Genomic DNA, 23,149 nt, shown 5'->3' with positions numbered 1-23,149 from the left:
TGCAAAGGAGCACAAGGTGGGTGGTTAGGAGGATCTGGGTCCTGGCCCCGGAGCCTGGCTTGTTGAGTTCTCATGTCTAACAAGCCCGTATCTAAGGAAGGCGGTTCTACAGATTCCACTTCTGGGGCAGGTGGCAGAAAAAGAGGGACCCGATGCCTAAGAATGCTGACTCATCAGCCAGGACTGGGCTGGGAGAAAGGCCCAAAATCACATTAGTGATCGAGGCTTAACAAGAAGCTTCTTTTTTTTTAAACACTTGGAAGCTCCTCAGAAGCAGAAACAATCTGTGTTTACCTTTTCATATTCCTTCTGGTGCCCAGCACAGAATGCATCACATGATATGTGTCAATATTTGATGAATAATCTGACATAACATGGAATAACCCAGGAATGCCAAGGCACGGATTCACCACTTCTGAAAAAATCTGGGAAACCACCACAAAAGATAGTTTTGATGATCCACTGGCAAAGAGGAGGTACAAAGACAGCCAGGATCCAGAATTCACTGAGGGGAAATGAGCTACTGAAAATCAAAACTGAGGAGCAGCAAGACCCGTGGAAATAACTCCAATATCCAAGGAGTGACCAACTGGCACAGAGTGTCCCCCCTCTACTCTCCATCCAAAAGCCAGACCACTGGGAAGTGCCCATGGTGGTCAGATGCCACCAGGAGCTGAAATGAAAAGGAGTATGTCTTCCTTTGTGTGGGGAGAAGGGCCTTGTTATGAATGACAGGCACAGCTCCCAGCCCCAAATTAAGGGTCCATGACTATATTCAATAGTTCAAAAAGCTCAATCCAGCCCGGGCAGCATGGTGAAACCCCGTCTCTACAAAAAAACACAAAAATTAGCTGGGCATGGTGACAGATGCCTGTAGTCCCAGCTACTCAGGAGGCTGAGGTGGGAGGATCACTTGAACCTGGGTTAAGACTGAACTGAACTAAGATCACACCACTGAACTACGGCTTCGGTGACAGAGCAACTCTTTCTCAAAAAAAAAAAAAGAAGAAAAAAGAGCCCAGCAATGCTCAAAGTTTAACTGGCAATAAGGCCACATGAACTGACTATAAAAGCACATCTCTCTGCTTGGGCCAGGGTTATCATTTATAATAAAGAATCCCATCAGAAGCTGGAAATGGCAATTTTGTACAACCTCAATGTAAACTAGGAAAGGGAACTACTCCCTGGAACCTGCAGTCTGGTTGGACCAGTGATTCCTGAGTCCTCCCGTCTGGGTGGGGACTCAAAGGGCCTTGCTAAGAGGCCTTGTAGAGGGCTGCCCCATGCTGGGTGTGAGGCCACCTGAACGTGTTTCCCAGGAGCATTTTCAAGGGTCTTATGTGCTGCCCTTGAAATCAAAACCCATTCCGGATGGAATCCCAAAGACCAGAGACACAATGCAAGGCCTGTGGCACGAGAATACACAGCCCAAGGCCCCTATCCCAAATGTAATATTCACAGTGGGGAGAGGGTAAGTAGCAGATACTAAGAATAAGGGGAGAGGGAGCTTCCGGGGATGGAGGGGGCGGAATTTATAGGGTATGAATGGCAAAACTGTAAGACAGCGTGTGAGGAAGGACAGTGTTTTAACTGGAGTCAAATCCAGAGGGGCTTCTTAGCAGAGAAACAAACCACAGGTCAGGCCAATGGTGGTCCCAGCTCTAGCGGGGCCCTGCCCTGGGCAATGCATAATTTAGTAAGAGGTGAGCCAAGGCTTCTTCTGGGCCCCCAAACCTTCACTAGTGCTAGTGGGCTGAACCCCTGGCTCAGGAGGAAGGGAGGTGTGATAGGGGCAGGCCTTGGCATGGAAGGAATCGGGAGCTGCTCAATATAACACAGACGTTTGTTAAACAGCTCTTTTGCCTCTTCCATTTGACTGTTCCCAGAGTCAAGCTTACCCACAAAACAGGGAACACCCACATGAGACCTCCTCACTCTGAAGGGAGCACTACACATAACTATGTATAATTGAGACCTTTTCCGTACAACGTGCAAGTGCGCGGAGCCCTGCTGATCCTGCCACCCCAGGATCCACTGTTCAACCCTACATCTCCCTCTTCCATTCTGCCAGTTCACCCTTAGATGTGCCCCCTTTTTTGGTTCCTCCCATCCTGAGAGTCGGCTCTGATGCCCTTACCCGAGACCGGTGCACTGGGTTGTCAAAGTCCGTCCCATCTGGAGCCAGGAGCAGCCAACCGCCATAAATCGGTTTTGCCTAGAGGAGAAAAAAGAGGGCAGGTTACCAGCAGCCTGAGAGAGAGAGAGAGAGAGAGAGAGAGAGAACAGCTAAAGTTAATGGTAAGTACTTGCTGGAAATGGACGCTACCTCTGCTCAGCAGAGGTCATGCCACTCATTCCAGCGGCAGTGCGTTGTGGCTGCTTGAATATGAGAAGCTGGTGGGGATTCTGCAGCAACCGGGGTAGAGTGGGGAACACAGACCTGAGCAGGAGTGTGAGAACCTGTAGAGTACAGGAGCCCCTAATGCATGCTGCCTCCCTCAAGCTGCTGATCAAACCACCAAGATCAGGAAAAACTGATATTTTATTAAACAAATATGTGAATGACAATGTGTGGCAGGTGCCAGGAATAAAACATGAACATAGTCAAAAAGCCTTATCCTCTCACACCTGTAATTCCAACACTTTGGGAGGCCAAGGCAGGTGGATTACGAGGTCAGGAGTTCAAGACCAGCCTGGCCAAGATGGTGAAACCCTGTCTCTACTCAAAATACAAAAATTAGCTGGGCGTGGTGGTGGGTACATATAATCCCAACTACCTGAGAGGCTGAGGCAGGATAATCACTTAAACCTGGGAGGTGGAGGTTGCAGTGAGCCGAGATTGCACCACTACACTCCAGCCTGGGCGACAGAGTGAGACTCTGTCTTTAAAAAAGAAAAAAAGAAACCTCAACCTCATCCTGAAGACACAAATAGGGCCAAGACTGCTTTTGTGATCAAAGCCAGCTCTGGCCAAAGAATCATCAACTGACTGGCTGTGTGGCTACATGCAGAAACCCTCTGAGTTCAAACTCTTCCATTTGAAAAGTGAGAGTGGCCTGGATCCAAGATGGCCGATCGCTAACATCTCGTGACTGCAGCTCTCAGTGAAGGCGCGGAGAACTAAACGACGCCACACTTTCAGACAAATTCTGGTCGCTCACGGAGCAGATCCCCAGTGGAGGAATCACACGGGTCACCAGTGCGACCTTCGTGGACGGCGCAGCGGTTACGCCGGCGCCTCGGCGCGGCAGCTCTCGGAGCAGAGTAAACAGGTTCGGAGGACCCACAAGGGCTCCCAGCACGACACCAGAGCCCGGCGCAGCGGCTGTGAAGGCACCTCAGCACGGCAGCGCTCGGCACAGAGTAAACGGGACCGGCTCCCCTTCTGACCGAGGTTTGGAGCCCCAGGAAGGCAGAGTCGCCCACTACGGACACAAGAAGGATGCCAGACAAGAGAATCCTGGGCAGAAAAGCACCATCAGTTTTAACGCCGCTGCTCTGTCCCTGGGAACTAACAACCTGGACGCCCACTCAAGAGACCTAATCTGAAAGTTGGCAAATTCAAAGACCACAGGAGGATAAACTTACAATGACGGGAAGAAACTAGCGTAAAAAAGCTGAGAATACTCAAAGTCAGAACGCCTTGCACTCTAAAGATGATCACAGTTCCACATCAACAATGTAACAAGGCTTGATGGAGAACAAGCGCATCCCAATGCCAGAATATCGCTTCAGGGAATGGATAATAACAAACTTTGGTAAGTTAAGAGAACATGTTGTAGCCCAACGTAAAGAAACTAGGAACTTTGAAAAAAAGTTTGATGAAATCCTATTGAGAATATACAACTTACAGAGGAGTATGAGTGAATTAATGGAACTGAAGAATACAATACAGGAACTCCGAGAAGTTTGCACAGGTTTAAACACTCGAATTGTTCAAGCAGAAGAAGGGATATCAGAGGTCAAAGTCCAACTTAATGAAATAAAACGCGAAGAAAAGATTAGAGAAAAAAGGATAAAAAGGAATGAGCAAAGTCTCCAAGAAATGTGGGACTATGTGAAAAGACCAAATTTACGTTTGATAGGTGTACCTGAATGCGACGGAGAGAATGAATCCAAGATGGAAAATACCCTTCAGGATATTATTCAGGAAAATTTTCCTAAACTAGCAAAGCAGGTCAATATTCAACCCCAGGTAATACAGAGAACACCACAAAGATATTCCTCAAGAAGAGCAACCCCAAGGCACATAATCGTTAGATTCACTAGGGCTGAAACGAAGGAGAAAATACTAAGGACAGCCAGAGAGAAAGGTCATGTTACCCACAAAGGCAAGCCTATCAGACTTACAGCAGATCTCTCAGCAGAAACTCTACAAGCCAGAAGAGAGTGGGGGCCAATATTCAACATCCTCAAAGAACAGAACCTTCAGCCCAGAATTTTATATCCAGGCAAACTAAGTTTCACAACTGAAGGAAAAATAAAATCTTTTATGAACAAGCAAGAACTCAGAGATTTTATTACCACCAGGCCTGCTTTACAAGAGCTTCTGAAAGAAGCATTACACACAGAAAGAAACAACCAGTATCAGCCCTTCTAAAAATATACCAAAAAGTAAAGAGCACCAACATAAAGAAGAATTTACACCAACGAATGGATAAAACAGCCACTTAACATCAAATGGCAGTAACCCTAAATTTAAATCTACTAAATCCCCCAATCAAAAGACACAGCCAAAACCCAACGGCATGTTACATCCAGACCTGTTTCACAGGCAAGGATACACAAAGACTCAAAACAAAGGGATGGAGAAAGATTTACCAACCAAATGGAGAGCAAAAATAAATAAATAAATAAATAAAAAGCAGGAGTTGCAATTCTCGTATCGGATAAAACAGATTTTAAAGCAACAAAGATATAGTGGTAAAAGGATCAATGCAACAACAAGAGCTAACGATCCTAACACCCAGATACATAGAGACTTAGACACAATGAGACAGAAAATTAATAAGGATTATCAAGGACTCGAACTCAGATCCAGAACAAGTAAACTTAATAAATATTTATAGAGCTCTCCACTTCAAAGACACAAAATAAACATTCTTGTCAATACCACATCACACATACTCATAGGTTTAAATGAAACATTGATTGGCCATTATTAATACATATTTTTTTTTAAGAATAAAGCAATATTTCCACTCACTCTCCCTCTTTCTCTTCCTCTTTCTTCCTCTCCTTTACTCATTTTTTTCTTCTTTCCTTCACTCAAAAAAAAAGAAATCAACTTGTAAACCTCTAGATCCAGGTCGTCAATGTCTCTCTCACTGCTTGAATTCCTTCCTTCCCTTCCCTTCCCTTCCCTTCCCTCCCTCCCTCCCTCCCTCCCTCCCCCCTTCCTTCATCCCTCCCTTCCTCAAAAAAAAAAAACAGAAAAGAAAAGTGAGAGTGATAACAATTCCACCTAAACCTCATGACTCTGATGTGAGAACTAATGATATAATGCAATTAGTAAAACCCAGCACATGGATGTAAAACGGTGCTGCCACCTTGGAAGAGTCCAGCAGTTCCTCAGAGAATTAAAAGCAGAATTACCCTAGGACCCATCAATCTCACCCCATGTATACACACCCCAGAAAACGGAAAACGGGCTCAAATAAAAACCTGCACATGAATGTTCACAGCAGTATTATTCACACTTGCCAAAAGGTGGTAACAGTCTAAATGTCCATGGACAGAAGAATGGATGAACAAAGTGTGATGGATCCCCACAAGGGAACACTATTCAGCCAGAAAAAGGAATGAAGCACTCACACACACTACAGCACAGAGGAACGTCTAAAACATGACGCTAAGTCAAAGAAACCAGACACAAAAGCCCACATGTTACAGAACTCCACTTACACGAACAGTCTAGAATAGGCACATCCACAGCAAAGAAAGCAGATCAGCGGCTGCCAGGGACTGGAGGAAAGGCAATAAGGAGAGACAGGTAAGGGGTATGGGATTTCTTTCGTGGGTGACGAAAATGTTCTGGAATTAGACAGTGGAGATGGTTGTACAGCATTGTGAATATGCTAAAACTCACCAAACTGTACCCTTTAAGAGGGTGAATCTTAAGATAGGTGAATTATATCTCAATTTTAAAAGCTGCATGAGCACAAAGAACACTGAGCACAGTGTCCGGCCTGTGAGGTCTTAACAAATGTGAGGCATTGTTCCACTTCACCATCCAGAGTCCCCACTCCCCAAACCGCGAGTAGGAGCTCCACACGGGGAGCGGAGTGGGGGGGTTCTAGACAGACACTCTGGCTCCATCTCCTTTCTCAGCCACACCCAGCTGGTGAGACTGGGCTGGAAAAGGTACAACCAGACCCATTTATTTAGTCCCCTTTGGAGGCCATTAACACAAATTAAAACCCAAATTCTCTGACTGCCGCTTACAAACACAGCCTGATCCCTGGATCCCCTCAGGGGTTCCCCATGTGCTTTCTATTCAGTGCTCTCCAAAGTAGGAGGCACCACCACACCACCTCATTTGGTAGCTGCAGATTGTGACTCAGAGAGGGCAGGTCATGTGCCAGAGGCCACACAGCCTCTCGAGGCTGAACCAAGAACCCTCTTTTCTTGGCTTCCGCCTGCAGGGGTCCTCAAGGTCCCCAGGAGCACTGGTTTTCCCCATGAATGACAGGAGTAGAGCTTCCCTGGAATTGGGGGAAAGCCGTAAGGACAGGAGAGTGGGTGCGAGATGCAGACATAGTCTAGGAGGGCCAATGGGTGTATGGTGGAAATCCCACCTGGGAAGGCAGAAGCAAAAGCAGGGAGGTCTGGGCTCTCTACAAACTCCAGCAGTGTCCAGCCAACCTCAGGTGGGCACACACACTTGGCCTCTCCACACCCCATTCCAGGAGTACACACCCTGAGCAGACCCTACCAGAGGCCTTGCATACGGCATGGGAAAGCCATATGGACAACTCCCTGGGTGTATCTGGACTCTGACTCCCAGCTCAGCCTCTTGTCGGCCACAAAAGCCCACCTGTGAGGTCGGAGGCTAGCCCACCAGGCCATTCCTCCAACTCTGGCTTAACTGTGCGACACCACCTTGGGGTGTCATCACATCATCAGCTACATTTACCTGACCTTTCTCCAGGAGGGACTGTGCGGAGCTGAGGGCTCAGCATCTGTTCCCTCAGAACCTGAGCCCCGGTCTCAACCCAGGCATCCTCAGCAAAACCTCTGCTCAGAATTTTTTAAAAAAAATCACTTATAAAGGAAAAGCCCTAAACAAGGGAAGGACCACACACACAGGAGAGGCCTGGGGTCGAGAGGGCTCTCTGGGCAGGGGCACAGCTGACGCACAGGTGCAAAGGCAGGAATGATGGTACCATGGAGCCACGAGGAGCAATCTGTAATTATTGAGAACTTACTCCCCAAGCCCAGGGAGCCAGGGACCAGAACCTGGCGGGCTACGGCACTGCCACTCTTCCCTCTCACAGCTAGCCATACGGCCTGTGCAGCTGCCTCCAGCCTCCTCAGCTCCCCAAAACCTGGCCCTCTCTGCCATCCCTCAGGGCTTCCCTAAAACGCCCCTTCCTCAAGGGTCAGTTCTGATCTTCCCCTGTCAGTCTCTAACTACTCACTTCTGCCATTACTGTCACTGTACATCACAGAACTAATTTCTACCTATGGTTTCATTATGCAATTACATTACTATGACATGACAGTCCCCCACCCCCACCCCAGAACCTTCACTCCAGGAAGGCAGGGATGGGGTTAGCCCGGCCCTAGCTGTGTCCTTGATCCTGAGGCGGGTGTGCAGAGCGAGTGAAGGTGAGTACCCCGCCGTTCTAGGCCAGCAGTGGGTGCTTGGTGCCCGCTCTGAGCTTCCTTCTCCTTACATAACCTAGGTCCTGACTCAGACAACCTGTCCTCATCCCCCAGGCATGGGAAAGGCCTCCCAGGAAGACTGCCACTTCTCTACATCTCAGCCTATCTAAAAATGCTGCATCCTCCCCCGAACAGCAGACCAGTGTCTGTGAGTCCAGAAGTGCCCACAGGCAGAGGCTCCCATGCATGCCCACCTGCTTCTGGAGCAGCGCCTCTAAAAGGCCCTAAGGTATTCTCTTCCAGAGTGACCTATAATAATCGGAAACTGGGACACTAAAACAGAAAGCCCACAAGGAATCAGGGAGTGTGCTTTGGAAACACTGCATGGGTAGGCTTAGCTTTGCTGCTTTTTGGTTGAGCTGCTGGGCATTTTGGAGGGAGGCATGAGAAGCATGTATCCATTATTGACATGGGGGATCCAAGCTGGGCTGTAAGGACACAAAAAATGGGGCCTGAGTCCTGTTTCAAGTAGCCCTGCACACGGGGCACCTTTCCTATGCAGGTCCTCCCAGAGGATGTATATGCCTCCAGACCAAGTATAAACGTGACCACATGAGAGGCTCCCCGGAGCTACCTCCTCTCCAATTGAACTTGGCCTTCCCTTGTGATCCATACAAGCCAGAGACTGCATTTCTGGTTGGCCTCTAGGAAGAGGCTGCTAGTGGTCTGGGTGTGCCTTCAACTTGACACTATTTCAAAAACAGTACTGTGAAACTTCTGCTTCCTGAACGATGGGGTAGATATAGATTTCCCTATTCCTCCTGCTAAGTACAACTAAAAATTTGGGACCATCATGTGCAAGACAAACATGAGAAGACTCTGAAAGGTGGAGAAAAGAAGGTAGGTGGGCCAGGGAACCAAGACCTGAGGAAGGCTTTTTTTTTTTTTATCTCAGTATCGCAGAGTGGGTACTGGAGAAACTGGTAACCTGAAAATGCCAATGGGCACACAACAAGAAAAAAAATCAATCAAAAGCTACTATCCATAGTTGACGAACCAGAAAAGAGCAGACAAACAAGACAGAAAACTCTTAAACAAGAACTGCCCTACTCTAGCCAAAAGCCACAGGAAAGCCTGCACCCCAGCCTTCCCCTCACCCTGCCACCAAGTGAGCAAAAGCTGGATTTCCATCCTTGTGAAGTGTCCCACACCCCGGCCAGGGTGGTGTCAGAAGACACAAGGGCCATACATCCCACCAGCAGCAATGAGGACCCTTCCCTCTCTGTGCTAGAGTGTGTCAGAGGGTGCCAAGTGGAGGGTCAGGGTTTTTACTGTGGCCCAGTGGGAAGGGAACCCATGACGAGGAGCCTCTCCAGTTTAGGCATCAGTGGAGGCGGAGGGGTGGACTTCTGTCTCCCCCTGAGTAACTAGGTGGTCATGGTGACCCCCTTCCCACATGGAAACATTGTCAGAAAAGTCAACTGAAAGAGAAGGTTCAAATGAGACCTAGAGTGACCCAATAGAATACAAAACACCTGGGTTTCCACCAAAAATCATCATTATACAATAACCAGGAAGGTCACAAACTGAATGAACAAAGACAACCAAGAAATGCCAACACCAAGACACAACCATGCTAGAATTATCCAACATTTAATTTAAAATACAGTAACTGAATTAAAAGCTCCTGGGTGGGCTCAAGAGCAGAAGGATGGGGGCCAAGGAAAGAACCAGTGAACTGGAAGACAGACTAACAGAAATCATCCCATCTGACAACAGAGAAAAAAACACACAGGATAAAATGAATAAATAAAAGGGACCTGTGGAACTGTAATAAATAGTCTAACATTCACGTCATCAGAGTCTCTGCAGGAGAGGGAGGAGAAGCAGAAAAAGGGCTCAAAGAATGCTTAGAAACCTCCCAAATTTGGCAACCTACACATTCAGTAAGTTTAGTGACCAACAAAGGATAAACCCAAAGAAATTCAGACCAAGACATATAATAACTAAAGAGAAATCTAAAAGGCAAAGAAAGACAAAGACAAAGAAAAAAATCTCAAAAGCAGTCAGAGAAAATTAAGACCTGACAGATTTGAGAAAACCAAGCAGAATCACTACACATTTCTTATCAGAAACCACGGAGACCAGAAGGAAGTGGCACACCACTTTTCAGCTGCTGAAAGGAAACAACTGTCAACCTAGAATCCTATAACCAGTAAAAATATCTTTCAGGAATGAAAGGGAAATCCAGACCTTCTCATATGAAGGAAAACTAAGAGAATTTCTTAGCAGACTTACTCCTACCAAAATGATCAAAAGAAGTTCTCTAAACAAAATCATAGAAAAAGGAATCTTGGAACATCTGAAAAGAAGCAAGAACACAGTATTTAAAAACATTTAAAAAGGTAAATAATTAGGCTTTCCTTCTCTTGAGTTTTTAAATTATGTTTCATGACTGAAGCAAAAATTGTGTAATGTGGTTCTAAATGTATGTAAAGGAAACACTTAAGACAATTATCAAAGGAAAGGTAAAGGGGTGTACAGATCGGTGCTCTCAAACTGGTAAAATGACACCACCAAGAGACTATGACAAGTTATGTCTATAGAACGTCTCATTATAACCACCAAAAAATCTACACAAAGAGATATACTTAAAAACTATTTGTATTTTGACATGTAAATCAAAATACAATTCTAAAGAAATGTTCAAGTACAACAAAGGAAGCAGAAAAAAAAAAACAGAAATAACAACCAGAGATGCAAACAAAAAACAAAAATAATTATGATCTAAATACACCAGTTAAAAGAGATTGGTAGATTCCTAAAATGATTCAACTGTACACTGTCTATAAAAGATTCACTGTGAATATAATGATCAGAGGCAGGTTGAAAAGGCTAAAAATGATACATCCTGTAAATATTAATCGAAGGAGAGCAGAGTTGTTGTATTATCAGATAATTTATATTTCAACACAAAGAAAATGACCAGACCCCAAGAGGAATATTATATAATGATGAAAGGGTCAATTCACTAAGACATAGTGAGCCTAAATGTGCATGCACATTTAAACATCAGAGCTGCAAAATAATGTGAAGCTAAAACTAATATGACTGACAGAAAAAATAAATAAATCCACAAATATTGTTGTAGACTTCAACACCCATCTCAATAACACAACTAATGCAGTCCTATGAGGGAACCAAACGTGACTAAAATGCTCACATTAGAAAAAAGGAAAGGTCTGAAATCAATAATCTAAGCTTCTACCTAAAGAATCTAGAAAAAGAAGTACAAAATGTATTAAAAGCAAGAAAAAGGAAATAATAAAGATAAAAGTAGAAATCGGGCTGGGCATGGTGGCTCATGCCTGTAATCCCAGCATTTTGGGAGGCTGAGGCAGGTGGATCAGGAGGTTAGGAGTTCGAGACCAGCCTGGCCAACACAGTGAAAACCCCTCTGTACTAAAAATACAAAAATTAGCTGGGCCTGGTGGCGTGCACCTATAGTCCCAGCTACTTGGGAGGCTGAGGCAGGAAAATCACCTGAACTCAGGAGGCAGATGCTGCAGTGAGCCGAGATCACGCCACTGCACTCCAGCCTGGGCGACACAGCAAGACTTTGTCTCAAAAAAAAAAAAAAGAAAGGAAAGATAAAAGTAGAAACCAATGAAATTAGAACAAAAACAAAATCAATGAAACAAAGAGCTAGTTCTTTGAACAGACTGATAAAACTGACGAACTTCAGCCAGGCATGGTGGCTCATGCCTGTAATCCCAGCACTTTGGGAGGCCGAAGCGGGCGGATCACCTGAGGTGGGGAATTTGACACCAGCCTGACCAATATGGAGAAACCCTGTCTCTACTAAAAATACAAAATTAGGCGGGCGTGGTGGCATGCCTGTAATCCCATCTGCTTGGGAACCTGAGGCAGGAGAATCGCTTGAACGCATGAGGCGGAGGTTGTGGTGAGATGAGATGAAGCAAGATCACACCACTGCACTCCAGCCTGAGCAAGAAGAGTGAAACTCCATCTCAAAAAAAAAAAATTTTTTTTTTACAAACTTCTGACAAGACCAACAAAGAGAATAAAGACATCATGGCACAAAGTAATATCAGAAATAAAACAGGGATAGCATTACAGATTCTGCAGACTTCAAAAGGATAATGAGGAATACTAATACAATTCCACAAACATTAATTTGACAACATATAGGAAACTGACTTACTTCACTAAAAAACAGATAATTTAAATGATCCTATAACTATTAAGGAAATTGAATATGTAATTCTATAACTCACAAAAAAGAAACCTCCAAGCCCAGATGGTTTTACTGGAGATTTCTACAAGTGTTTAAAGAATTGACACTAATTCTATATCATTTTTTCTAAAAAACCAGAAGAAACACCTTGGAATTCATTTTATGAAACTATTATTACCCTGACACCAAAACCAGACAAACTATATGACAAAGCCCAAACATTTTTTAAAAAGGAAAAAAAGAAATATGGGCTAATATCCCTCATTAATAAACAGTAGTTCCCCCTCCCTCATCTATGGTTCCATAGTTTCACTTACCCACGGTAAACCGCAGCCTGAAAATATTAAATGGAAAATTCCTGAAATAATTTACAAGTTTTAAACTGCATGCCATTCTGAGTAGTGTGATGAAATCTTGCATTGTCCTGCTCCATCCCAGCTGGGATGTGGATCCTCTCCCCTTTGTCCAGCGAATCCAGCTGTATACTCTGTCTGCCCCTTAGTAACTTAGCAGCCGTCAATTATCAGATTGACTGTGGTGGTGTTGCAGTGCTTGTGTTCAAATAACATTTGTTTTACTTCATAATGGCACCAAAGCACAAGAGTAGTGATGACAGCAATCTGAATATGCCAAAGAAGCCATAAAGTGCTCCCTTCAAGTGAAACAGTGAAAGTTTTCAATTTGAGGGGGAAAAAAAATTGTCTGGGCACGGTGGCTCACATCTGTAATCTCAGTACTTTGAGAGGCGGAGGCGGGTGGATCATGAGGTCAAGAGGTCGAGACCATCCTGGTCAACATGGTGAAACTGCATATCTAATAAAAATACAAAAATTAGCTGGGCATGGTAGCATGCCCCTGTAGTCCCAGCTACTCAAGACGCTGAGGCAGGAGAATGACTTGAACCAGGGAGGCGGAGGCTGCAGTGAGCCAAGATTGTGCCACTGTATTCCAGCCTGGCGACAGGAAAAAAAAATCATATGCTGAGGTTGCTAAGATCTATAGTAAGAATAAATCTTCTATCTGTGAAATTGTGAGAAAGAAAAAGAAATTCATGCTAGTTTTGCTGTCACACCTCAAACTGCAAATGTTACAGCCCTAGTGCATGATAAAGTGCTTAGTTAAGATAGAAAAAGTATTTGTGGCTGGGTGTGGTGGTTCACACCTGTAACCCCAGCACTCTGGGAGTCTGAAGCAGAAGGATGACATGAAGCCAGGAGTTTGAGACCAGCCTGGGAATTACAAGACCCTGTTTCTACAAAAAAAAAAAAAAAAAAAAAAAATTACTCATAGCTAGGTGTGGTGGCAAGACCTGGCATAGGACCTGCTACTTGGGAGGCTGAGGCAGGAGGATCACTTGAGTCCAAGAATTCGAGGTTGCAGTAAGCTATGCTAGTACCTCTATACTCCAGCCTGGGCAGCAGGGCAAGACCCTGACTCAAAAAAAAAAAAAAAAAAGATAAAAAAGCATTTGTGGGTTTGATACGAGAAAATACATAGGTTGTTTCCAATCAGAAATGTGTTCCGACTGAGAACAATCAGGTTCAGTAGGTTTGGTACTATCCGTGGTTTGAGGAATCCACTGGGGATGTTGGAATGTATCTCCTGCAGATAAAGGGGGACTGCTGCACATGCGAAAACCAACAAAATGTTAGCAAATAGAATTCAGCAATATATATACAGAATTATACACCATGACCAAGGGAACTTTATTCCAGGGATGCTGGCTTAATATTCAAAAATCAACCAATGTCATCCGCCAAATTCATGCTCTACAGAAGAAAAGCCACATGGTCCTATCGATTGATGCAAAAAAGGCATCTGACAAAACCCAACGCCCATTCATAATTATTTTAAAAACCTCTCAGAAAAGCAGGAATAGAGGGGAACCTACTCAACTTCGAAGAGTATCTCTAAAGAAACCTCCAGCTAATATTATAATAATGGAGAAACGCTGAATGCTTTCCCTCTAAGATCAGGAACTAGGCAATGATGTCCATCTCAGAATTCTTATTCAACATAGTGCTGGAATTTCTAGCCAGTGCGGTAAGGCCGGAAAAGGAAATAAAAGGCACAGAGATCAAAATGGAAGAAATAAAATCTTTACAGAGGACATAGTTGTCTGTGTAGAAAATCCCAGAATCTACAAAAATCTCCTAGAACTAATGAGTTCAACAAAGTTGCAGGATACAATCAGCATACAAAGACCAATTGTATTTCTACATGCTAGCAATGGACACATGGACACTGAAATTAAAATACAATGCCACTTACAATTGCTAAAAAGAAAGAAAGAAATACCACATAACATGTATAGGAACTGCTGCACACTACACAACACTGATGAGGGAAATCAAAGAAGAGCTAAATGGAGAGACATAATGTGTTCATGCACTGGAAGATTCTAAGATGTCAATTCTCACCCAACTGATACTCAGTTTAACACAATTCCTATCAAAATCCCAGCAAGATTTTTTATAGATATGGATAAGATTATTCTAAAATTTACAAGGAAAGGCAAATGAACTAGAATATTTTTAATTAAAAAGGAATGAAGGGATATAATCTATTTACTAAATTACAAGACTTATTATATAGCCACAGTAACGAAGACTGTGTGGTATTAGTGGAAACTCACACATGGATCAACGGAGAAGCTAGCGATAAACCAACACAAATATGCCCAATTTTGACAAAAGTGCAGAAGGAATTCGATGGAGGAAAGACAGCCTTTCAACAAAAGGTGCTAGAGTTACTGTTTGTCCATAGGCAAAAAAAACAAAAAATGCCTCAAGCTGATACAAAAAGTAACGTTATACAAAAAAAATGACACAAAATGGAACAAATTTAAATTGATAAATTGGACTTCATTAACAACTTTTGCTCTGTACAAAGTCCTGCTAAGAAGATGAAAAGATAAGCCACCAAGTAGGATAAAATATTTTGCAAACGAGGTATCTGACAAAGAACTAGTATCTAGACTGCATACTGGTATTTAGACTATATAAAGACCCTCAAAACTCAACTGTAAAAACACAAAACAATCCAATTAGAATATGGGCAGGAGACAGGAGAAGACTTTCCACAGAAGATAAATAGCATAAAAAGGTGTTCAACACCAAAAGCTATAGGGGAAATGCAAATGAAAATCACATGAGATGTTACTATGCTCCTATCAGAACGGCTAAAAAAACAAATGGTGACAATACCAAATGCTGGCACGGTCACAAAGTAAGTACACCACTCATATCACTCATACATTGCTGGTGGGAATCAGTTTGGCAGTTTCTTAAAAACCTAAACATGCAACTACCATACAACCTAGGAACTGCACTCCTGGATATTTATTTCAGAGAATGCACTCACACAAAAACTGCATGTGAATGGTTATAGCAGCTTTGTTCATAATAGCCCAAAATTGGAAACAACCTAGGTGTCCCTGGTATCATGGAATGCAAGTCAACAATAAAAAGGAGACAACTACTGATCCAAGCAACAACTTGAATGAATCACCAGAGAATTCTGAATGAAAAAAGCCAATCTCAAAGGTTCTAGGTTGTATGATTCTCTTCACCTAACATTCTTGGAATGTCCAATTTATGGAAATGGAGGATTCCTGGGTGGCTGGGGCTGGGGTGATGTGGGAGGGAGAAGGCGATGGAGACGCTGGGTACTCTGTGCACTGTAGCCAGTATCCCAGATGTGGTGCCGTACCACAGTGTTGCAGGTCACCATTGGAAGACCCGGGCAAAGGGGTACATGGGATTTTTGTTACTTCCTACAACCACAGGGGAAACGCAATTATTGCAACATAAGAAGTTTAGTAAAAAAGGAAACACAAAACCCAGCCACTGTGGCCTCTGTAGTCAGTCCTCAGGGATCTATGTTGGATGGCCATAGGCCTCCTCCAGGGCACCGGCCTGCCATGGCCTTTAGCTGCACCATGTATGCTCTGCTGGCTTCTCCAGATGCTTCACTGGAGGCCATGCACATTCCTTCTCTCAGGAGTTCTTCTGCCCTTTCCCTTCACCACCCTCCCCAGCCAGATCTGCGATGCATGTCAGGAAGAGCCCAACTGTCTCAACTGAGTTGTCCAACTGCCCCAAGTGGATGGCCAGGGGCAAAGGACGAAGAAACATCCCAACCTGCTCTTCTGGGTGTTATCAAGCTGCCAATGTTGACACTTCCCAGATGTCCTCTGGACAAAGCCATCCCATAACAACCAGCCCACATGACATACTTGGCTCTCATTCCATGTGACCTGTCTGTGGCTCCAAGAGGAGGAACAGTTGGTGACAGGATCTCTAACAGGTGGTTAGCTCAGGTTTCCTGTCTGCTTGGACTCAACTGCTCTTAGACAGCAGTGGGCGGGAAGAAAGGTGGTCAGACACATTGCACAATCTGGCACTGAAGAGGGCAGCCCTCAAACAGTCAATGTAGACAGGTGGGTCTCCCCCTTCTTATCTCATCACATCCTGCCACCCCACTAGGTCCCATGCCCCTCACCCGTCATACACAAACATCTTCTATTCCATGGAATAAGGTGACTCACTGTCCCACACACAGCCCCCTCAAAATCCCACACCTTCTTCAAAAACGCTAATTGGCCCCAGGCCAAATGTGTCCGTTTTCTCTCACAATACCACATCTAATCGCTGGGGACAACATCCTGCCTCATCCAGCAAAGCACCGAATACAAAGCTGGGCTCCAATGACCAAATAAGTAAAACACGTGAATGAGTCAACGGGTACACTTATTAGTGCTCACATCCAGCTGAAAAGGTAACTGCACCCTAACAGCTCTGAGTGCTGCTGGAAGGTGCTTGCCCTCCCAGCCAAGACTTGGGGGAGCCAGACTGCACCTCTGCCTCCCACACCCAGAGCTCCCAGGTCACTACGATGATACTGGTCAGTATCCAGCAGTGAGGGACGATCAGCACTCTGAGAAGCAAGTAGACATGAGCCAGGGCTGCACCCTCACATGGCTGAATCTAACTTGTATTTCTCCTTTCTCTTGAGTCAAAGTCTCCAGTTATACCACTGTGTGCACTATGCCACCAAGGACAAGAAGCAGGGCGTGGGCAAGGCTGGCACTCAGACAGCAGCACATGGCCACACGCAAGAGCCACAGTGCTTCCGTGCTCCTGGTACAGTGAACCCACATCCAAAGCCTGGGCCTGAAGAACTCACACAGAGAGAAGCAAATAGTCCCATTCCCGACATGGGAAAAGCTCAATGCCCAACAGAGAAACAGTTTTGAGACTGATGATACATCCACTTCCTAACATGCTACCACTTAATAACCAGTGAGGATGAGGATTCAAGAAGCCCTCCAGGGTACCACTCACACCATCGAATGCAGCCAGCATGTCCTGCACAGGCCCTCATGGCTCTGTTGCTCTGTTTGCTGGTGACCAGCAACCCCTGAAGGTGTGCAATAGAATTTCTCCAGCAGCTGCCCTGAAGCTGGCACCACTCAAGGCCCCACAGATAAAAACATGAAGTACACAGGTCTCCCAAGGGGCTCATGGTCGGTTCTGTTTGTAACACATGTAAGGATGGATAAGGATTGAGAGTTAATGAGAAAACAGCTATTGCATGGACTGCAGGGATCAGCAGCAGGTTGGGAGGCTTTTGCTTGATTTGACCATTTTTGTAATAGAAATGCCACTACACAGCACTTATCAGTTATTTTTCAGGGGAGGGAAAGATGCCTGTCTGACGGAGCATACAGGACTTCTGATATAACCCTAGCAGAGAGGCTTCAATGGGGGGGTCTTGGTCATTCCTGGGAGAAGTAGGTGCAGTTAGGGAACCCCTATACTTCACTCTCCACAAACCGGACCTCACAGCTCCAGGTATTTAATGCAAACTGGCCTGGGAACAAGAAGGCCAATTCAAGTCCTGGCTCTACCACCTAGTGGCCCAGGGCAAGGCACTATCTCTGTGATTCTCAGTTTTATCATCTACAATGGAAAAATACATCTATTCCGTCCATATCATTTTTTATTAAAAAAAAAAAGAAGATCATGTCAGACACAAGCATACCTTGGGTAACTGCACAATCAAAAATGCCTCAAGGTCAGGAACATATACCCAGCACCTACCCCGGTACACAAACCAAACCAGTGCTCACAGGAGTGCTTCACAGTGGAAGCAGCCAGTGGGAGCCCAGAACAGTTGTACAGTTCAAGTGCTACAGGGTTTCTACTTCTGAGGGTAGGCCAAGGACCCAAATCCCACACTGGCTTCCTCACGGCAGGCTCCACCCTAGACTCCAAGCAGAGTGTTCATCCCCAGGAAAATTCTTCAAGAGGAAAAGTTCCACACAGTACTGAAGACGGGCCTACACCTGTAAGCAGAATGTGTGCAAACTATGGCTAATACAGTCTCTGTAGTTTTCAGGTTGATTCTTGCCCTTTTCTTATTCCCAAAAGAAAACACTTCCACACTCACAGCAAACAGGCTGTTTAATGTTTTCTGCATTTAAATTTGAAAGAGGAAGGATACCGGGGTAGCAGCCCTCTGGCCCTCTTTCTAAGCTTGTAAATCATGGAAGACTTCAAGGTTGCCTCTCTTTTCTGGGACATTCCAATGTAAGTCAATAAGACAGTGAGGGATGAGGGCACATTAAAATCCAGTCTCAAGCCTCACCCCTGCCAAGACTTTGTGTGTCCTGTGGCCACCCAGGTGGACTATGAGAAAAGCAGGGGTGCTAAATCCAAGCATCTGGGGAGGGAAGCTTCTTGGCAGAGCTGTGACCACCTGCCTCACCACAGTGGGGTCAGCACACACCTCTGACCATGCTCCGAATGGGGACTTCTCTTTCAGAACAAGCCTGCAAGGGCCGACGAGCACTGGTCACCACTGCATACCCCTCAAGAGGCCACAGGCTTGTCCTGTGTTGACTAAACTGTGCTAGAACTCCTAAGAGCTGTCCATGGGGCCTTGAGCCCTGGAAAATACTGTTCTGTTGCTGTACAACCACACAGTTCTAAACCCAAACTACGTTCCTCAATGCAATCATCATCATCTCCCAGCCCAGGCTTCCGGGAGCAGCCAGCCACTGTGCAGGTGTTAAAGATGGAGCTATGGCCTCTGAAAGTGTTTCAACATCATCAGGACCCAGAGCCATGTCCAGGGAGGCAGCCCAGCCTCCGAAGAACACCAGCTCACCAGCTGGCAGGAAAGCATCCTGTGGGGAGGACACACACCCCAGCTATGGGACCCCAAGGGTAGGTCTGCACCCCTCCCTGCTGGCATTGGAGCTGACCCCAGGGTTTAGGGCATTATGAGCCCTTATGAACTCCATTTTATACCTGAGGAAACTGAGGCACACAGAGACTCAAGGTCTATCCGAGGCCACAGAGCTAGGAAGCGATGGAAGCTGAACGGGAGCCAAGGCCACCCTGGCTCCACATCTGGCCCTGGCCCTGGCCCATGGGACACTCCTCCACAAGTTAGCAGGCCACTCCAGAAGGTAAAGGATGACACAGGTGAATGGTATATTCCCAAGTAAGACGTTCTCCCAGGAGTGGGGGTCTGGTCCTCACCAGCACAGCACTCAGTTCTGCCCCACATCCATGCAGCTGGGGCCACGGCCCCGGGAGGCTGCATGTAGGGGCTGAGGGACCCAGTGCGGCCCCCAAGCACATCGCCCATGAGGCACACATGGAAGGAAGAGCCCTACAGCCTTTACTTCCAGATGAGGCAGCCACAGACCACTCTTCCACAGCACACACCCAGCCTGGCCAACTGTGCAGGAGTTCAAGAAGCTGGCGAAGCTTGCAGACTGTTCTCCAGAAAGACTCTTCCTTACCTGTGCCAAGACATCAAGACTGGGCACAGGCTACCACTTCTACTCACCCCCAAAAAAGCTGGGCCAATAAGCCATCTACTTCAGAGCCTCATCAGTCAGGAACTCAACATAATTTATCATCCAAATTGGGGTACTTGGGCAAGGAAAAGGGATCCTGCTAATTACACCAGGACTGCTGGACCCAGAACTCAGAACGGCCATGCCCACCTGAGCTCCTGCAGACTGCAATTGTCTCACCTCCCAACTGGGCCACTCCCTGCCCCCCGTTCTGCTGCTCTCTATGGAGGCAGGTCAGGGATGCCCCTGATGTTTACCAGACACTTCGAGGCTACTGATGAAAGATTGCAAAGCCTCTAAGAATACCAACAAGGAGACAAAGGCACAAAAGGTGGTGCAAAAGAACAGGAACTCACCACCGTGCCGGGGAGCAAAGGGGAGGAATTCGGGAGACTTCCCTGGGAGTGGGCAAAGGGCAGACTTCAGAAATTGGAAGTCAGGTGACACCACCTGTGGGAAGCTGACACAGCCACAGCCAAGCAGGCCCCGAGGCAGCAGCGCAGCCTACAACAGTGGACTGCAACGCCCCTCCTATCGGGGCCAGCATGCTCCTCCAGCCAATGGCCCAACTTAAGCTTGACCAGTGGTCCACAAGGGTGGGAGTCCCTGAGGCCCTTTTTAGGGTCCCTGAGTCAAAACCTTTTTCTTTTGAGATGGTGTCTGACTCTGTCACCCAAGATGGAGTGCAATGGCATGACCTCAGCTCAATGAAACCTCCACCTGCCGGGTTCAAGCAATTCTCCTGCCTCAACCTCCTGAGTAGCTGGGACTACAGGCGCACACTGCCATGCCCAGCTAACTTTTGTATTTTTAGTAGAGACAGGGTTTTACCACTCTGTTCAGGCTGGGCTCGAACTCCTGACCTTGTGATCCGCCCACCTTGGCCTCCCAAAGTGCTAGGATTACAGGCGTGAGCCACTGTGCCTGGCCATCAAAACCGTTTTCGTAAAAATACTAAGACATCCTTTGCCCCTTCTCTCACTCTTTCACGAGAGTACAGTACAGCTGCCCAAAGGCTACAGGACATGCTATGGCTGTAGACTGCAGAAGCTCTAGGAACCCAGCTGTCTTTCATGATGACAGACAGTACAGAGCTCTGCAAAGAAGTGAAAACACAGGGCTATTTAGCAATTTTTTGTTTTAGAAAAGTTATTTTTCAGAATATATGTTACTTACGTGACTACATAATAGGCTTGTTACTTTAAAGTGACTTCATGAATAGTTTTAAATTTTTCAGTTTTAACTTCTAATAAAAGAAATACCGATGAACATAACCCACATAAACTAAAGCCTTCTCAGGGCCTCAATAATCAAGAGCATAAAAGGTCCGAAACCCCAAAAGTTTGAGAACTGCTGACCTAGCCACCCATTCCCCTAGCATGTCCCCATGTTTCTGCACCTCTGCTCAGGCAGCAGCCCTGTACTTCTCAGTTGCCATGGGCCTAAACACAAACATGCCTTTAAGTCTATCTCCTGGTTTCTACTCAGAGTCCTTTCTATCCAACAGCACTACCTTAAAAGGCGACATCTAACCCCAGACTTTCTCTCCGTGGCTGTGTTACATACGGTCCATCTGGAAATGAAACAGACTCCAAGGCACAGGCAGACAGGAAAACCTTTCTCTCAGAAATGCAGACCTCTGCCTTGGTGAGGAGGCCAGGAGGAGGGAATACCTGTTTCCCCAGGGACCTGCAGCCCTCCCTCGGTCCCCACTCCCCACGACCCTGCAGCTTTGCTCCAGGGTCCCCACTACCCATGGCCCTGGAGCTGTCCCCCGAGATCCCCACTGCTAATAGTCCTGGAGCTCTCCTCCCCAGGTCCCCATACCCCACAGCCCTGGAGCTTTCCTCCCAGGGTCCCCACTCCCCATAGCCCTGGAGCTCACCTCCCTAGGTACTACCTATGGTCTTGGAGTTCTCCTCCCCAGGTTCCCACTCCTAATAGTCCTGGAGCTCTCCACTCCCCAGGCCTTGGAGCTCTCCTCCCCGGGTCCCCACTCCCCACAGCCCTGGAGCTCTCCTCCCCGGGTCCCCACTCCCCACAGCCCTGGAGCTCTCTTCCCTGGATTCCCACCACCCATGGCCCTGGAGCTCCCCTCCCTGGGTCCATACTCCTAATAATCCTGGAGCTCCCCTCCCTGGGTCCCTACTCCTAATAGTCCTGGAGCTCTCCTCCCTGGGTCCCCACTCCCTATAGTCTTAGATCTTTCCCTGGGTCCCTGCTCCCCATGGCCCCTGGAGTCCTCTCCCTCGGTCCCTGTCTGCAAAGAGGGACCTGAAGGACCTCAAACATAGACACCTTTACTATGCCACAGGAATAACATCCCTGAGCCTGTGGAGAGGATTCAGAAAAGCAGGGGACTCCACTGGAATGTGCTTCTGTCTGTGTTCCCTAGAACAGCTCAACCAGCACTGGCATGAAGGGTAGTACCTGAGCTAACCACCTGGGCCTTGGCTACCACCCCTAAATCATCCCAGGTCACCTCTGTGGAAAAGATGCCATTGGAAAGGGGCCCAGAGGATGCTTTGACTGTATGTCAGTGTTCTCTTTCTTAAGTCAGGTGGCAGGTTCATGAGCATTCATTTTTATTAGATTTATACTGCAAATGTATACTACTTGTATCTTTTTATGTACATCCAATACTACATTCTATTAAAAAATATTACCGCAAGTATTATAGTACATTAGTGGTTCTACAGCACATCAAACTGTGACGATCCCTGGAGGTCATGCTTCAGGGGCCACCTCAGGTATAGCATGGGGCAGGGGGTGGGGGGTCAGGGTGGTGTCATAGCTGGTGCCATTCCTCTTCCTGGTCTTCAACATGAGAACATTCAAGCATCAAGCATCATATATGTGAGCCCCAGGTTTCATTTCAAGCGGCTGGGTGTTCTGCTGCCAAATAAATGAAGCTTGAAAACTGGTAACAGTGACGAACAGCTCAGAGAAGGCCTTTTCCCTCTAGCTGACCCCAAGGTCCTCTGGGGACGACTGTGGGGCACCATGGGCCAGCAGCTTTTAGCACCTAGCACTGTGAACACTCCGTGTCTCCCTGGGTTCTCCAGCTTTCAGCTCCCATGCTCCACAGCCCTCCTTCCAATGATGTTTAAGGATTAACTTCCTCTTCCTTGGCAGCTCAGCTGATCTTCAGGTCAGACAAAAAGGAAAGAAAGAAGGCATGCACCTCTGAG

General features: G+C 46.4%; 1 protein-coding gene and 1 long non-coding RNA gene across 10 annotated transcripts in view; one reads left to right on the top strand and one right to left on the bottom strand.

Annotated features, from left to right (window-relative positions):
• The window catches only part of MPRIP (myosin phosphatase Rho interacting protein), a 155,248-nt gene that overhangs the window by 117,994 nt on the left and 14,105 nt on the right, over positions 1-23,149 (bottom strand). For all 8 annotated transcript variants that reach the window (XM_078372231.1, XM_078372230.1, XM_078372232.1 and 5 more), the window contains exon 2: positions 2,138-2,215. In XM_078372231.1, coding sequence (XP_078228357.1) covers positions 2,138-2,215 — 78 coding nt within the window. The remainder of the gene's footprint in view (positions 1-2,137; positions 2,216-23,149) is intronic.
• Positions 7,764-21,339, top strand: LOC118153652 (uncharacterized). Of its 2 annotated transcripts, none has more exons than XR_008481414.2 (4): positions 7,764-7,830; positions 7,908-8,116; positions 16,129-16,393; positions 17,102-21,339. It is a non-coding gene; the product is annotated as an uncharacterized LOC118153652 (long non-coding RNA). The 2 variants fall into 2 exon arrangements; XR_008481413.2 differs by having other exon boundaries at positions 16,125-16,393.

The sequence above is a fragment of the Callithrix jacchus genome, chromosome 5 (assembly GCF_049354715.1).
Source record: "Callithrix jacchus isolate 240 chromosome 5, calJac240_pri, whole genome shotgun sequence".
NCBI lineage: Eukaryota > Metazoa > Chordata > Mammalia > Primates > Cebidae > Callithrix > Callithrix jacchus.
The sequence above is the reverse complement of the archived record's forward strand: the minus strand, read 5'-3'. Positions and strand labels throughout refer to the sequence as shown.